The 17,668-nt window shown below is 54.4% G+C and overlaps 1 protein-coding gene across 3 annotated transcripts in view; it reads right to left on the bottom strand.

Moving 5' to 3' along the window:
• Positions 1-17,668, bottom strand: part of SNX29 (sorting nexin 29) — a 394,246-nt gene that overhangs the window by 24,508 nt on the left and 352,070 nt on the right. For all 3 annotated transcript variants that reach the window (XM_045542623.1, XM_045542624.1, XM_045542626.1), the window contains one exon: positions 5,445-5,584. In XM_045542623.1, the coding sequence (XP_045398579.1) occupies positions 5,445-5,584 (140 nt within the window). The remainder of the gene's footprint in view (positions 1-5,444; positions 5,585-17,668) is intronic.

Below are 17,668 nucleotides of genomic sequence, written 5' to 3'. Positions count from 1 at the left end.
CCTCGGTGACATCCACCCAATTGCTCCACACTCAGCCTTCTTGTCGCCATGCCAAGCCACCTCCTCCTGCCCGGGCCTGACAATAGCCTCCGGGCTTGTCCCTCTCCGATTCCACTCTGCACCACAGCCACAGTGAGGTTTGCAAACCTAAACCAAGTCACGTCACACCCTGTCTCAAACCCTCCAACAGCTTCCCCTCCCACCCAGGATGAAGTCACTGCCGTGGCCTCCAAGGCCCTACCTGAGCCGGCCCCTGGGTACCTCGCCACCCTCATCCCCCACCCTCTCTGGCCACGCTGGCCTTCTCGGACACACCCACCTGCCTGCCCCAGGGCCTCTGCACGGGCTGCTCCCCCACCCGAACACCTTCGCCCAGAAACAGCCTGGCCGGGAGGCCGGAGCTGCTGAAGTGGGACTCTGCATGTTATCTCTGCAGGCCCCAGGGCAGCGGGTCCCCGGAGGAGGGGCCTTCAGGTAACAAGCTGAGGAATGAGGCTTTTTTCTGCAGGACAGGCCTGGCCCCAGGGGGGACTTCTGCCACCTGGGCCCATGCTGACCTCTCTGCCCTGGAAGGGCGGCGCTCAGCTGTTTCCCCTGGTACCCAGCGCAGGCCCCAAATCACTTTATCTAGATTGAGGGGTGGGGAAAGAGGGAGGGAGAGACTGACTTTCAGAATAATTCATGTTATAAAAGTTACTGTTTCATGAGCACCTACAGTGTACTAACTAGGTCCCATATCTCAGGGCAGCACAGTGGATGCTTGCTTCTGCCTGCAACTTTCTCTCGGAGTGACCTTGAGCAAAGATCCTGAGACTCTAATTTTTCACCTGTAAAGATGGATGGATGGATGGACGGACGGACGAAGAGACCGAGAGCAGTATCTGTGAGGTTTCTGTAAGGACTCTCTCCTCCTCCTCTCCCCCAGGCCGTGCTCTCACTGACAGCAGAGGACATACAGAAGACGCCATGCTAAGCACACGTACACAGATTATCTTATTTAATACCCCAGCAAATCAGTAAGGTCAGTACTTCTCTTCCCATTTCATATGGGACACTAGGACTCAGAGAGGCTGAGCCCTTGCCCAAGGTCACTTTCCTCCTTAGCGACAGAGCTGGGGACCATCACTGACTCCAAAATCTCCATGCTTTCCATTTGGCTACCAGGGGGCTCAAACTCACCTGCCTTGGAGGGCCAGGTAGCTGATGGAAATCAGTGAAGCAGGCCAAGGAGAAATGCAAGAGGAAGGAGTTGGAAAAGTGCCCCCTAGGGCCACTGAAAGTCACTGACAGGGACATTTCATTTCAAAACACTGTCCACACCTAACCAGTCTGCCTGCATGTTTGAGACATCCTGAATGGCACCTGCACTCCTTTCTGGTAGCCGGGCAATGCTGAGCACGCTGGAGCCTGCAAGGTCCTGGCCAGTCCACAAAAGCAAAGTGAGTCAAAAGTTCCTGGGGAGGGACTGCATGCTTCCTGTTAGCAGCAACCTGCAAAGCCAAAGGTGTCAGCTTAGGTTCAAGTGGTCCCTGGGGTCTCAGCTTAGGTTCAAGTGGTCCCTGGCAGGACACAGGTCGGGGCATGTCATCCCTGAGCTAAACTTAACCTGCTCACTGGGAGAACATGGCAGCTCATGTTTCAGGAAAAAAAAAAATGCATTTAACAACTTTAAGAGTAAATGCGGCAGGATATGGGGGCGGGTGGGAAACACAGACCGCATTTGCTGCAGAAAATCCAGCTGGGAATTCGTGCCGTGACCCACATCACTCTGCGGCCTTCCACACCCCTGACTCTCTCCCTCCCCTCAAGGAGCGGCAGAACATATTTCCCAAGAATAAATTACTCTGCAGAAAAACATTTTAATAATGTGCTAAACGACAGCACAGCGAATCACTGAAGCTGTCACCAATGTGCGGTTCTAGTTCTGCAGAGTGAATTCTTGGAATCCAAGTCTCCTTTTGTTAACAGTACCTGACACTTCCCTCGGTGTCTGCTACCATCTGCAACGTGTCACATCTCTGTGACCACCTTTCCACCAAATGCCAGAGGATACAAGCAACGTGGGGCTCCCAAAACAGGGTGCTGGGGGGCTGGCATTCACCTGCTCCCTGTTTGGGGGGCGGGCTCTGGTCTCCACCTGGGCCACGCTGATACACAGAGTTCAAAGTAGAAAAGAAACGCCCCACTTCCCACCGGCCTACTTTCCAATTCAGAGCTGCTGCTGGCGTTCGCAAAGACAGCAACGGGACACAGAGAGATTGGGAGAAAAAAATTCAACCTGCTGATTCTTCAGCTCTCAGATGTGCAGATGGCAGAGTACTTAGAAGTCACCACGCCCCTTGCAGAACACAGTGAAATATGGACACAAAGTGGAAAAGCGTGTGCAAAAGCAGATACTGTCTAATGCTGAACTTCGGGTTGCACAAGCCCAAAAGTTTTAAGGCAAAACACAAGGAAAAACAGAAGCAAATTCCACCCACTAGCTTTTATCTTTCCTGCCCACCTTCCCGCCCCTCAAATTGGAACGCGACCACCAGCACTGAAGTTTAACAGCGGACGAGCCCTAGAACACACAACAGGAGCACAGCCTGCAAGCCAAACGCACCCTGGGTAACACGAGTGTCCTCAAATCCAAAACCGAACTGCAGGGGCTGTGAGAGCAGCAGATGAGAGCCAGGACTGCAAACTCCAGTGTCCACTGCACGTCCAGGCAGTGACGTGAGCAGGTGATCACCTGAGCATGAGACAACCAGCCACAGAGCAGTGACCCGTGGCAGGGGAAGGTGGCTCAGTGTCCAGGGGACAACAGGATGGGGGTTCGGGGGACACAGGGGCACCCAACTGCAGTAGACTGTGACCAATTCTTCCGATTTTTCAAGAGAAGCTTGACATTTGGACTTTTTCGCTGACACCTTCAAATTTTTTTACGTTGGCAAGTACTTCAATTAAGGAAAACAAACAACTAACAAAACCCCACTGTACTGGCCAAATAAAACAAGTCAGGGATCAGGCTCCGGGTTTGCTACCTGTGCCCCAAAATACGGGCTATGGCACCAAACAGCCCAGGCTCCCCGTGTGCTGGGTGGGCAACCCTGCGATCAGCCAGGTAACCTCTCCAAGCCTTGCTTTCCTCATCAGTATGATGAAATATTATATTTATGTAGTTAAACTGTTATCATTACAAAGCATTATGAAACCTTGCAAAATTGTCATTTTAATGGCAACTTTGCAAGATTCTACCTAATAAAGTGAAGATACGGGCCCTCCTAAGAGGCTCTCAGGAAGATGAGAGGAGATGAAGTGGCTGGAACACGAGGCCAGCACCCAAAACAAATGCCTGGCACACGGGCACTCTCCTTAGAGAACACGTCCATTCACGTGCAGTGACTAAAATGGGCCTTTAGAATCTCAAATCAGCATTTCAAAGACCCAAGGAACATATGTCAAGATTTATAAGAATAATTATATTTGGGGGGATTATTTCCTTAGCCAAGACTCCAGTCTCGCTGCTTTCTGTGGGCACACAGCGAGGATGTGACCACGGGGAGGTCCGCCAGCACGGGCAAACCTGTCCGCAGCTCACCTTCCATTACCCCTAAATGAAACAATCTGCAGACTCTCAGCCGTAACCCCATCTCGCTCAAAACAGAAAAAGAAGAGGGCATTTAAACTGGGATCTAGACCAATGTGTAGTCAAAATTCCGGTGTCAATACTGTGTCATTCGCCACCACCTCCTACTGAAATTTTTTGTTTTTTAAGGCCCATAAATTGAACCTTACGTTCTTGGTGCTAATTAGGCACAAAAGGTTTCTCTCTCCACACTGATTAGCGGCAACCAGTGCAGCTGAGACGGCACGACTCGCCCTAATCCTCGCATTACCATGCGGTGTTTACAGTTCAGCAGACTCGTGTTCGGTAGACACTCGGCCGGAGATGCCGGCCTGCCGGGGCCGGGCAGGAGGGTCACCGACTAGTCACATGACTCAGTGAGTGGCCGATTCCCAGGGGGCTTTTACAAGAACAAGAGCTCCTCTCGGGAACCACCGAGGCCGTTTCAAAACACTGAGATCAAGGCCCTGGCACCACACATGCCTGGGTAGAAGGACAAGCCAGTGTTCCAGAGAGTGTCTCCCGCTCAGGGAAAAAAGGCATCTTTTATCACAGGCAGCACAATACGATGACGTCGTCTCATGAAAGTCCTGAAACAATTAGAAAAACCTGAGCAACCATCTTGGCTACAATTTCAAGGACCTAAGCAGGGTATGAGGCCACCGCGCATGTTTGTCCAGTTGGAAGTTCAGCTCGGACATGCTGAGCGCAACCCCCACAGGGGAAGCAGAAATAAGCCCCGGTTTTGAGTTACGGCATCACCACTGGAATAAAACACAGCCCCCAAACCTGCCCTGTGCCATTTTAAAGAGTGACAGTGACGGGAAACGTTATTTTTTCTATCCCAATAAATCACACAGACCCAGCCCCAGGCTTCTCAAATGAGGAATCCCAGCCCATTCTTGAGAAATCCCATAGGTTTCCTCTCTGGAGTTTCACATTTTGTGTCCCTATTACAATGATAATATTTTAGAAATAGCATGGTTACATTACGTGTCATCTGAAGACTCTATAAAAACCAAGTAGTGCTTTGTCATGTTGGTTCCGCTAATTCCAAAGATGTAAATGTGTCTCTGGCTGAGAAGAGACTAGAACAGAGTGGACTAACCAGTGAGGAGGCAGTGACACCCAAGTGGCAGCCACCAGCCCCACGGTTTCCCAGCAATGGGACCAGAGAACAGCAGGGTGGGCGGGGTCCGCACGCACACACTGGCGTGGCACGTGGCAGGTGCTAAAGAAGACACCATCCACCATCGTGAGCAAAGATTTGGTTTCGGAAAAACAACAGCATCCGTAACTGACAATTTTGAATTGTAATGATTCTGTAAGTGCGTAACATATAAACGTCTTTAAATATTTTTTACTTTTAGAAGAGATACAAAGGCAAGGAAGTTAGACCTAGTTTTAAGTTTGTTCCTACTTAAGTAATATTAATACCAAAACAATTTCAGTCCACACTGGTGGGAGTCTGTGAGAATTTTTCCTTGGGTTCATTGCCGAAGCGTGACAAACACGGACACAGATCATCCTAGCTTCGGAACACCTGTGAGCTGCACAGCAGATGAACCTCTCCTTTGATCATAGCGTATGAAAGTACAGAAGCGCATGCGTCCTGATCGACCATGCTCGTTTGTAGACCTACTCTCTCGTGAGCCTTGAGAAACTCAAAGTGCTGAGACCGAGCCCCCATTTCAGCCCCCTAGTAGCTCCTGGAGCACACCTGGGACCCCTGGAGTCTAGGGCACCTCGAGAGCCACTTTGGTCCCCAAACTTCCAAAGAGACAAAGAAAGCAGCGGTGGGCGGCCTGGCGGAGCATGGCCCGAGGGTACTCACACAAAGAAGGGCATCAGCTGGATCAGAGTCTCTTTCTTGGGGCTGGCAGCGAACTCGGGGACCATCTGGATGACTTTGTTCATGATGCTGCGCAGGTAATTCTGGAGCTGCTTTCTTCGTTCCTCTACGAACTTGGCATCCTGAGAAAACAGACAAAACATCTACACTCAGGTGTGCTCTCCTCACCTGTTCAGAAACGACCCCACAGCATATGCGATAACCACGCGCCACCACCCAGAGAGCCAACATTGTCCTAAGCGATGACCCCGTGCGAATGGTCTCTAAGGCTTCACACGTAGCATCACGTTCAGTAACAAGACAGATGCTCGTGACATTATTATTATTAAGTGGGGGAAAAGCAGGTCCAAAAACTACATGCAGTGTGTTCCCACGCAAGTGTGGCAGTTATTTCTGGGGCACCTACAACGTGCCCAGCGTGGTGTTGGGGGGCAGGGCCATAACAATGAACACAAACTGTCACTGCTGTGGCCCTCGTGGAGATCACAGGCCAGCGAGGGAGACGCAGATAAATCCAGTGACCACACAGGCCAGTGTGTAAATATGAATCATACTAGCTGCACCCTCCACAGCATGTGCTTAATTTTGGCTTCACAGGAATGTCCCAAGACATGAATTAGTTGCTACTGGTTAACAAAGAGATTTTATTAATAAACAATTTCCACCTGGCAGCCCAGGGCCCCACGAGGCTGGGCTGCACAGGGTGGCCCCAGAGGGGAGGCAAGGGCGCCCAGGTCGGGGCGGTCTCCACTCGGTGCTCTGGGGCTCTGCGCCCCGGGCCCTCCTGCCCCACCCCCTAACCCCACCCCACCCCACCCAGGTCTTCCTGGCCTTTGTGGGCAGAAGCCACCTCGCGGACTTGCAGCCTGAGCCATCACAGAGGGTCTGTGCTTGGACTGTGTGATAATCTGATGTCCCCACCTTAAAATTCTTAATAATTTTGGAGCAAGGGGTCCCAGCAAACTCTACAGCCGGTCCTGCTCGCACGCCTCCACGCTTACGACAAAGACAGGCCGGGAAGAGCTCTCCCTGGGAAGGTGACGGTCCTTCTGGACTGAAGGCCGAGCGTTTCAGGAGAAATGAAGAGCAGAGAGGGTGGTGGAGGAGCAGGGTCATCTCAACCCCACAGGAACACGAGAGAAATGTGCTCCGATGAATCACATGTAACAAAGGAAGAAACTGCAGCCTAGAGCAGCGCTGGGCCTTGTCCAGGAGGCCCCACGGATGACGCGGGGCTCTCGTCTCTGCTGTCCCTGCGCTGGCGCAGAGCGGGCTCGAGGCAGGGGCTCAGTCACAATCTGTCAGCACCCAGGAAACCCCCCAGTGCCTGCCCTGGTCCCTGAGGAAGAGTTCCCACAGAGCTCTGCCAAGGCCGGGGGGTGGAAGGAAGGTTCTTTCTTAACTGGTGCCTCTAAGCCACGGCTGGCAGATTCAGCAAATGAAAATACAGGATGTCTCGTGAAATCTGAACTTAACATAAACATTCAATGATTTTCTAGCAAAAAGTATGTCCCATACAAACAAAACCTCTCCATGCGGTATCTGGGACACACTTACACTGAGAACTTACTGGTAGTTTATCTGAAATTCACATTTCACTGGGCATTCTGCGTTTTCTCTGACAAGCCTCCTCTGAGCACCAGGTAGGCGGAGAAAGAGCCACAGAGCACCTGCTGCCAGCAGGGGCGCCTTGGGTCACTCCAAAGTCACAGCAAGGTCTTCTTGTCCAAGCCCCACCCAGGGAGCTGCCTCAGCAGGGCACCTTCCTCCAGAGGGATGGCGGCACCCAGACACTGCCGCAGCCACTCCAATGCCACGTGGTCCCAGGCCAGTGGCTAGAGTCCCACGCAGCCTGGTGGGAGGCAGGCTGTGTGGAATCAAGTGATAAACAAGCCAGGGAGCCGAGGGTCCTGCAGCCCACGCTGAGCCGCTCGGGCTCTGCTCCCCTAGTCTCAATGCCAGTTCTGCTCCTTCATCTCCAGGTTTTAAGCCATCGTGAAGCAATTAGACACTCTTCCTTGAGAAGGTGGTTAATATGCCAGGTTAGTGCCGAACAGAGCTAATCAAGCCTAGTTCCAATCTGCGCGAGAAACCCTCAAGGACAGCTTGAGAGGCTCTGCTGCAGGAAGACAAGAAAGGAGCTAATCAGCCCTGGGAGAACTTGCGAAGATTTTTCTTTTTTTGGAAGGGGGATGTTCAAACACTCTAAAGTAACAAGGAGAGAGCGGAGATGGTCCCCCAAGCTGCACGTGGGGCAGGGCTGAGCTACAGAGCCCAAGGAAGGTGAGGGCACCCCCAAAACAAAGGCTAGAGGATTGCACCCGTGAGTCCCTCCACCCATCACTGCTTGGCTAGCACTTCCTCTTGCCCAGGTCTGCGAGGCAACTTGGCAGAGACGGGTTATTACCTGCAGGAACCCCAGATCCTTTCCAAGTGCTCACTCCTCACAATAGCTGGTCCCTGGAAACCCAAGCCAGGTCCTGCTCCATGAAAATCCAACGTGGCAGCAACCTCGACTTGGCGTCCCAGCAATTTCTACCTGAGTTACTGAGAATAAGCAACGACGTTCGTCAGGTCTCCGCTTATGTTCTGTGCTCAGAGCTTCCCTGGGGCTGCATCCTCACGGCACCTGCCAGGCTGGTGACTGGCGAGGAACCTGCCCAAGGGCGCAAGACCAGGAGTCAGCTGGGCAGGGTCCCAGGTGTTCAACCAGTGAGTGACTGCAGGCCCCCTCTGCACGGACAACAGCCTTCAACCTTCACAGCTCCCTCAAACCCAGGCCTCCCCAACCCGCTTCGGTTCAGACTTTCCACTGCCGCGTCGGCTGTGGCATGAGCCGTTTTCTGTGTGAAAAGAAGGACGCCCGTCCCCCAGGTGCCAGGGGTGGGGGGCTGCCTCCCATCCTCTGCCCAGACACTGTTCCCTCAGGTCTCATTCTGCTCCTAGAGCTGCAGACACCTCGCCTGAACCACTGCATGGGACTCGGTAGAAGGTGACCTGAGGGGCAGAGAAGATTTCAGAACAATTCGTGGAGGGCTAGATTCTTTCCTGCAACCATGGCTGGTTTTTTTTTTTTAACTTTATTATGAAAAATTTAAAATATGGTAAAAAGGAGAGCAAATCATAATGAATCTCCATAATGTTTCATCTAATGAAATCATAACCCTCTTCGATATCTGCTTCGTCATTTTTACCTTTTTGCCGAGGTGTTTTAAAGTAAATTAAGTGTGGAATCAACCAAGTGCCCATCAATTCATGAGTGGATTAATAAAACGTGGTATACGTACACCGTGGAGTACTGCTCAGCCATAAACAAAGATGAATTAATGCCTTTTGCAATAATCTAGGTGGAACTGGAAACCATTCTCCGAAGTGAAATATCTCAAGAAGGTAGAAACAAACACATGTCCTCACTATTAAATTGGAACTAACCAATGAGCACACAAGTGCACAGAGACAAGTAAAACTCAGTGTAAATCAACCATGGGGAGGGGGGAGGGGGAGGAAGAAAACCTACCTAATGGGTACAGAGAACACTATGTGAGTGACAGGCACACCACAGCCAGGACTCAAGCATTACAGAAGCAACCCGCATAACCTAAAGCATTTGTACCCCCTTAGTATTTTGAAATAAAAAATAAATTACAGTTATGTTTTACTCCTTAAATACTTCAATGTATATTTCTAAAAAATTAAGAACATCTTCCTATTTAGCCACAATGCCATTATCACCTGTAACAAAATTAATGATAATTTGTTCATGTCATCTAGTACCTAGCCCATGTTTAAATGCTTGAGTTTTCTAATGTGTCTGATGCTTCAGGAATGTTTGAAGAGGGGCCACAGTGTACCCCAGAATGGGGTCAGCCATTCCCTAGCAGGTGGGACACGGCACTGTTCAGATGGGACCCCCGTGGGGGTCCACTGGGTTCTGACCTTTTGGTGAAGATAATCCCACTATTTTCATCGCAAGCCACTAACGGAGATCCCTGGACTGAAGAGACTCACAGGTATGTTGTGTATGGCCTGAGCAATGTTTACAAACATTAAGATTTCTGCATAAAATCCCGATTTCTGGCTTCCCTTTAAAAACGAGCCAATCCTGCCAGCAGGTAGGTGCTGAGCTATCAGTGCCCTGGCCAGCCGGCAGTACAGGGCCACCGCTCTGCCAGCCCGCTCCCCTCCACCCCACCCCTGTCCGGCCTGCAGGGGCCTGGGAGCTCGCAAGCGCTACTTTGTATCACTTGCAGACAGTGCGACTGGCCCAGGCCCTACAGACCCATCTAAGAGCCCACGACGCATCCAACTCACATCACAAGGTGACATTCCCTGAGGCTATCAGAGAGACCTGCAGGGTCATTTGCCAGCTCTGTGGGCACATGGCTAAATCACCCAGAACCTCACGGGCTGCCAGGCTCTGGGACAGGTGCTGACGACTCAGGGATGCTCAGCTGGGATCCTTCTCCTCCAGGAGTTCATATGCGTGGAGGGGGTGGGGACAGGCAGGGGGCAGGTGCTCAGGGAAGCTGGCAGACAGGCATGTCTAAGGCTGCGCGAGGGCTGGAGAGAGGGTTTCACTGGAGGAAAGCAACCCCTGAAGGTGCCGCTTCAGCTGGGTCCTGGAGGACCAGCACCCATCCACCGGGTGGTCTGGGTGGGAGGCCTCGGGATGGGGGAAGGGCATGCCAAGTGGAACAAATGCCAAAAGGAACCCGCGGGCAGAAGGAGCCGCCTGCTGGAGAAGGCGGCCGTGTGGCCGGGCGCGGTGGTTCCAGAGGCACCAGACTGCGGTGTCAGCAGGAGTCCAACCACGCACAGCTGTGGGGACCAGGGAGGCAGCGGGGGGAGGGGGCAAGCAGGAGGTCCGATCCAACAAGTGTTTAGAAAGACTGCGGTGGGGGGCGACAGGCTACCGGCAGCCTTAGGCAGAGAGACCTTCAGACACCTGTCGTGACACTCTGCTGCTTGGACTCCCCCAACAGCTGCCCGAGCTCACTCTGTCCACCTCCCAGCCCGGCTCACGGGAACCTCTGCTGTGTGGCTCAGCGTACCTTGCCAAGTTCCCCCAACACTGTCAGCACCCAGCACCCCCGAGTTTCTTCTTGTGTCCAGCACACAGTCCCCAGATGTCATCCGTCTTTGTTCGGGCTGTTCCCCTGGTCCAGAACGCCTTGCTATTTAGGTCTCTGCTCCTGTGCCACCGCCTCCGAGAGGCCTCCCGGGACGCGCCAGCTGGGCCCAGGCCCTCTCCAGCCCAGCCTCCCCTCTCTCTCCTTCAAAGCACTCAGCACTTCCTGGGATGGGCTCGTTCCTCACCGGGCGCCCCTCACTTCCCCACCTCCCCTGCTAGGCTGTCACTCCACGAAGGCAGGGACCGGATCTCTCCGGTTCTCTCTTCCATCTCTAGAGCCTAACACAGCGCCCGGAGATCACGAGAGGTTCAATAACTGTTTTTTGAAAGAACTATTAAATGGGGCTATTGCCAAAGTCCAGACGACAGATAACAGACCCCCCAGACTGGCCTGGAGACCCCTCCCTGGGTCCAAATACCCCCTGGGCAGGGTGTCAGTGAGCAGAAGGCCAGGGACTAAGCAAGTGAAGGCAGGAAATGGGGTCTCCAGAAGCCGCATTTGTCACACAGGGCCCCCAGGGGGAGATCAGTGTCCACGCAGGGGCCTGCCCCCCACCGAGCAGCGCCCAGCTCTTAATGGGGTGCGAGGGATTTGTGAGTTTTCTGGTTGGGCTGCTGGGGTCGCAGCCAAACGCGGATTAGCAGCCATGGCGCTGGAGCCGAGCCCAGCGCGCGGAGCCTGCCAGACTCCTCTGGTGGCCGCTTAATGAGTCCTCGCCGCCTGTGGCCCTGCTGTCATGCTGTGTGGCACTCCTGTCATGACACTGCCGTCAACTGTGTTTTAGGACTATTAATAGTGAGCACTGGGAGTTAGGCCTGGCTTTAAAAAAGAACACTCAGAACTATTTTAGTGGGAGTGTTTTTTTTCCCTCTAGAGCTTCAAGAAGATACAGATATCATCAAATTAAGAGTAGCTGTTTTAAAGACGACGGACTGTTGAGAACGAGACGACAAGGCAGGGCTCCTAACACAGGTGCTCTGGCATCTGCCCTCCGCGGGGTCCAGGGTCTCCTCTCCGGGGCTGTCCTGGCTAAGACGCCTTCGCGACGCGCCCACTCTCAGCGGGACCTTCCCCGGGACACCGCGGGGACAGAGGCGGCTCTGCATCCCCACGGCTCCCTTTGGCTTTTATCTGAGAACATGGAGGCGTCTTATAAAATCCGTAGAAGGTCCGGTCCTTCGGGAGGAGCACACAGCTCATCCCCAGTCGAGGGAGGGCTGCCTCAGCGCCAGCTGACCTCACTGCCGTCCAGAACTTGGACCAGACGCCCGAGGACCCCAGCCAAGGCCTCCTGGCCATGGGACTCTATCCCGCGCCCACTGGCGGAGAAGCCCACCGAACCCATCTCTCCTTCCCAGCATGCCTTGCACACGCCCCAGGGTGGCTTCTGGGTAACGTGAGGGGACGGGGGTGCACGGACCGCGTCCCCGCTGGACACAAAGGGGAAACACCTTGCAATCCCCACCCCTCCCATTCACTTCTCTTCGCCTCCCGGCCACCAGCCTGGGCCGTGCCACCAGCACCTCCTCCCTGGGTGACCACAGCAGGCTCCTCACTGGTCTCTCTGCTTCCAGTGTGACCTTCCTCTCATTCTCCAGGTGTCACCTCCGAAGGCAGGTGGAATCGTCCATTCACTCCTTCCACTCTCCCATCACCGATCGGTTCATTCGTTCGTTCAGACATTCTCTGGGGCCCACCGGGACCAGGCACCAGGAATAAGAAGACAAATAAGACCTGGATCCTGCCTCATGGAGCTCATGGTCAGTTAGAAAGGACACGCAAATCGATCATCACGAAACAGAGTGATAAAGCTTGATACACATTTGATGAAGGGACACACAAACCCACTGTGCAGGGGAAGGGGGGGCCTGATCTGGAACGGGGGTCCCGGGAGCCTTCCCAGAGGCCTGTGTGGTGTAATAATCACCCGACGGGAGGAGCAGTGACAGTTGCTGCAGCAGCAGTGGGAATAGCTGTTACTATGAGTATCTACTAAGCACCTCCTCTGCCAGGAGCCGGGCTGAGCTCACCTGTGCATCATGCATGCACGGTGTCACTTGTCCTCAGCAGCCCACTGCCACAGGGGCTTTCTGGCATTCCCGGTTTGGAGGGAGGCAGTGGAGACTCAGGTGTTGAGCGCAGCTGCCTAGACACACAACCACCCAGGGGCAGGGGTGGCGACAGGACCTGGCCCCAGGAAGCCCGAGCCCTGAGCCTGTGCCCTTGTCCACTGTGCTGTAGGACAAGCAGAGGGGGGCTCCAGGGCAGGAATGAGCCTGGAGATGCCAAGACCACAGCTGGGGATGGGGGGAGCACAGGATTCAGGCACAGGGGGCTATGGGGCTGGGGGAAACTGGGACAGACCTGAGCAGCCAGGCTGGAGGACATGCACTCTACCCCTAGGGGCCACAGGCATTTTAAGCAAGAGAGCCACAATCAGCCCTTCCTTCTATGAGACAGAAAAAAACTTCTGATGCTTCAGTTTTAAAAAGCTGCTCTATTTTGTCCCTGCAGCATTGAAAATCTGCCTTTCCTCTCTGAAGCGTCAGCCAGCTGCGAGGTGTGGATCCAGCTAATCTAAACCGCGGGCCCAGTGCTGCCATCCCGGGACGCCGGGAATGAGCCGCGCTCCGCTGCAAACGCTCGAGAACCCGTGGACTTTGCTGCGCTGCCGGCGGAGCGCCCCGGCACACGACGCCCGTGCCTGAGCGGTCGTTTCCAGGGAGCCCATTATGCAACTGCTAATTGGGAAACTGAGGAGAAAAATTCCCGTTACTGCCACTTTAAAAACTCTCGGTGGAGACATCCGAGAGCAAGGAATAGTCGGGCGTGATGAGGCCTCCTAGCAGCGGCTTCCCAATCACCCGCGAGCCCTGGTAAAGCTTCTGATTGGGAGCTTTTAGCGGAGCTGCATGGAGCAGCCTCACTTGATTAACTCGGAGGAGATGATACAATTGCAAACTTAGAAAAGGGAACCGTCCTTCTACTCTTTACTCCGGGAACGGGCCCCAGTGTTCACGAGGAAGGTCCTGGTGTTCGCATCTGGGCTAAGCAGCTGGGCGAGGGACCTGGTGGAGAGATTCTAAACAAGTCCTTTAACTTGTGTAACAAGCTGGTTTCTAGATGCGCAATTGAGTGTGGATAGAGGGGGAGGATGAGAGGCTTGGGGGGATGTGTCCCTAAGGCATCCTCGCTGAGACCCTCCCCCTGTGAGCCTGACACATCCACCAACCCAGAGGCCGGAGCCGCTGCCCCTCCCGAAGGGAGGAGGGGAGCAAGGTCCTGCCAACTGTCCCACCCCCGCACTCCACACCACCACCACTCACCAAGCAAGTGTTTTGCTAATCAGCTGGGCAGGACAGAGAAAGATAAGAAACAGGCCCAGCGCTGTGGAGGTCATCCTTTCCCTCCTTCCCTGGACACCTCCTGAGCCCCAGGGACATTATTAAGTTATCTATGTAAACGAACATTTATTTGACACCCTCTCTGTGCCAGGCCCTGTTAGCAAAGATGAAAAGCACCGAGTTCTTGCTCAAAGGCACTCACGGTCTACCGTGCAGTCACACCTCCCAGCATCCATCACGCACCACAGTCTAGAGAATTCCATCCACCCACCCACACATCCGTCCCGCGGGCGCTGCCTCGTCCCGGGGCCTGTGCTGAGGAGCTGGAGGTGAGCCCGGCAGCTGCCCGTCCAGAGCCACAGCCCCGAAGCCCATCACTCTCATGAGGCTGCCGTGCCAGGCTGGGGCCCCTGAGAAGACGGGTCACAGTGCCGGGTCACAGGCCACGGAGGGCAACAGACAGGTGGGTCATCAACAACACAGGGCGGCAGGAAGTGAGAGGCGCTTCTGACGTGGAGGGTGGGGTCCCCTCCTAGCTGGGCTGTGTGGAAGAGTGTCCGGGAAGCAGGAGGCACTTTGACCTTGGTCTCGAGGGATGGGAAGATGTCAATAGACGTGACAGGGGGGACGAAGTGCCTCAGCGAGGTGGGGGGCAAGGGCAGAGGGAGTCGGGTGGCTCCTGTCAATGATGGGGACGGCGCCAGGTGCGGACTGAGCCCGACGATGGGGCATGGGGTGGGTTCAGAGAGGGTGCGAGAGAGGCCAGAGGCCCAGCACTGGGGGTCGCCACACTCGAAGGGAGAGCAACGCGTGGGCTTCTGCTGCCAAGTAACAGGCACCGCTCTGAGGCTGGAATTGCCACCCACTTCACAGCTGAGGAAACTGAGGCACAGAGAGTTGCACAGGAGGAAAGCGGTGGAGCCAGGACTCGAACCCGGGCAGCAGCCAGAGCTCATGTCTCACCCACCCGGCCACGCTGCCTCCCACAAGCGCTGCTTGCGGGTCCCGAGGATGAGAAAGGCCAGGCCCGTGAGGAATAATAACCCCCCCGGGCCCTCCAGGACAAACATTAACAGTGACTGGGCGAGAGGCACTTCCGGTCCCCGGGGCAGGTCACATCCAGGATCTGACCACACTCATTCCCTGCAGAGAAACCTTCGGTGGTGCCCTGGTGCCTTCAGGATCGATGTCAGGTTCCCAAGCGCAGCACTCACGGCCCGTCAGCGCCCGGCACCTGCCTCCGCTCCAGCGTCACCCCCTCACCGGGGCAGGGCTCCGTGCCCTGGGCACTTTCACATCACCAAGGAGATGCTCCTACCCTGGCACCGCACGCTGCCACTCCCTCATGGTCGACAAGTGAGTGCCCTCACAGTGCCCCGAATCATTCCACAGTCTGTCCTACCTGTGATGGTCACCGGGGGTCTGGGTTAGAGACCCTCAGAGATTTTAACAGCAGCAGTGGCATCATCAGGTAGGACCATCTCTAACTGTCAGGATTGCAGCCTCTACAGTCACTGCAATTTCTCCACTGCTGATGCTACAGGCTGACATGGCTCAGTGGGCACAGGCAGCGTAACGGGGACTGAATGTTAACACCAGCCAATGTGTGCTGAACGCCAGGAACTGAATGGAGGCGCTCATGAATATTATCGCTAACCCCAGCAACGTTGCCTAGATGAGGCTCAAAGAAGATAAGGACCAAGTGCCTTTCACTCTGCTCAGCCGGCATCATGTCCCCAAGGAGGTCCCCTTGGGGTTGGACATGGCTGGAGGAAGAGGCGGCCTTCAAAGCCAGCTGAGGAAGAGAGGGTGGCGAGGCACCTGCACCCCTCCCTGGAGCGAGTGTGGAGAAAAGAGACCAGGAGCGAAGCAAACACCCCAGAGCGCATCCCACACCGCGGTGCCGGGGGCGGCAAGCTCCACAGCTCAGGGGCCGGGCTCGGCGGGCAGGGCGACGGTGTGAGCCGCACGATGCCGAGCGTGACGGGAATGCTCCGGCAGATCACAGCCATGAGAAGGCAGGAGCCTGCGGTGCCAGCGATTCCGGCTTTTAAAGGGAAGCTGCAAATCTGGATTGTTAAGTAAAATCTCTCAATTCTCAAATTGGTTGGCAGCTAATTCAAATACTTGACTATCACGGTGCAGACCAAACAAAGTGTGTCTTCAGGCCATCCAGAAACAACAGGAAAAAATCAATAGGTCATCAAAAACAGGGCTGTGCAAGATTGTTTCCACCCCACTGTGACAGCTCGTCTAGCCGTGCTACTGGGAGGTGGCCCTGCTCCACGCCTCTGCAGGCCAAGCACGTGTCCACAGGAACAATCCAGACACCGTAGGGAGGGGTGGATAGCTCGGCCTCCAGCGCAGGGCTGGGGCTGTATGACAGTGCCGTTCCTCTGGATTCCCGTCTGCGACTGTAACTCCAACGGACGGAACACCCACCACATCCACCAGCGGCCAGACCAGTCAAAAGATGGCATTCCAGCAAATCTTCAAAAACATTCTTCTCAAAGAGGTAGTGGCATCTCCATTTTACAGATAAGGAATCTGAGACTCAGAGAGACGAAGTTACTTGTCCACGGTCGTGTTAACTATAGTCAGAGCTGGGGTTTGAACCCAGGGCCGTCCACCCTCCAGGCCCAGCATCTCTGCTCTCCCTCACTGTGCCTTTACTCACACAGGGGACTTTATGAAAACCCCATTCAATCAACAGCCCTTGACTGAGCCTCGGCCACGTGCCTGGTGCCATGCTGGGGATGGGTGGGATGAGAGAGGCAGAGGACGGAAGCCCTACCCTTTGGGACATTTGAGTTTATGAGTTTAATGCAAACCAAATGGATAAGATGTACTGGGGAGGAAAAGGGGTCATTTTACAGTTCTACTTGAGAGCATTATTTACCCCAGACAGAGTCTCTGGAGTTTTCCCATAAGAAGGAAAGTAAAAGTTAAATCAGATTCGAGTAAGGAACCATTCTAGCTAGAGTGAAGGAATGTCCCAACTCAGCACTTAGCTTCTCTGTACAGTGAGAGGGTGGCTGCTGTCGCCACCCATTTATCCCCCAGCGTGAAGTGCCAGGCACTGTGCTAGGAGCTGTGTGCGGTAGACGACAGGGCAGAAAATCAGTGTTCACGGAGTGTCTATATGCCACGCTCCGTTGGCAGTGACCTCGGCTGTGAGGGGTGGGGTCACTGGACTAACGCTGGCCGATGGGCAGCGAGCAGAAGTGGTGACGCCCAGGTCCAGCTGGGGACGGCTCAGGGCTGGCGTCTCTCTCTTCTCTCTCTGCGGGCTGCTGCAGAGATCTGGGGCCATTACCTCCCCCTGCTCCTCTCAATGCTCCTGTAAAACACGCTCCACACGTCCCCGTTCACCTCAAAAGATCTGCTGACAGCTGGAGGACAGGGATGGCCAACTCCGGTGCACAGGTTGGGCTACTGAGGCACAGACCTGCCTGGAAGCCAAGAACTAAATCAAGGCCCCAAGACCTGAGAGTTCCTGAGAGCCAAAAGGGACTTCTGAGCTCAGGGAGTTCAGGGGTCCCCAGAACCCTGTGGGGGCTGCATCCAGGAGATATAGGGAAGCCCTAATTCAACAAAATGGCTCCTCTTTTATCTGTTTAAAATATTGGGGATAACAATGTTGGCGGTAATAACAGCTGCCATTTACTAAGTGCTCACTTAGTGCTGGGCTTGGTTTTAAACACTTTTCATATATTGTCCTAGTAACTAT

This window comes from Lemur catta, chromosome 2 (assembly GCF_020740605.2).
Source record: "Lemur catta isolate mLemCat1 chromosome 2, mLemCat1.pri, whole genome shotgun sequence".
Classification (NCBI taxonomy): domain Eukaryota; kingdom Metazoa; phylum Chordata; class Mammalia; order Primates; family Lemuridae; genus Lemur; species Lemur catta.
The sequence above is the reverse complement of the archived record's forward strand: the minus strand, read 5'-3'. Positions and strand labels throughout refer to the sequence as shown.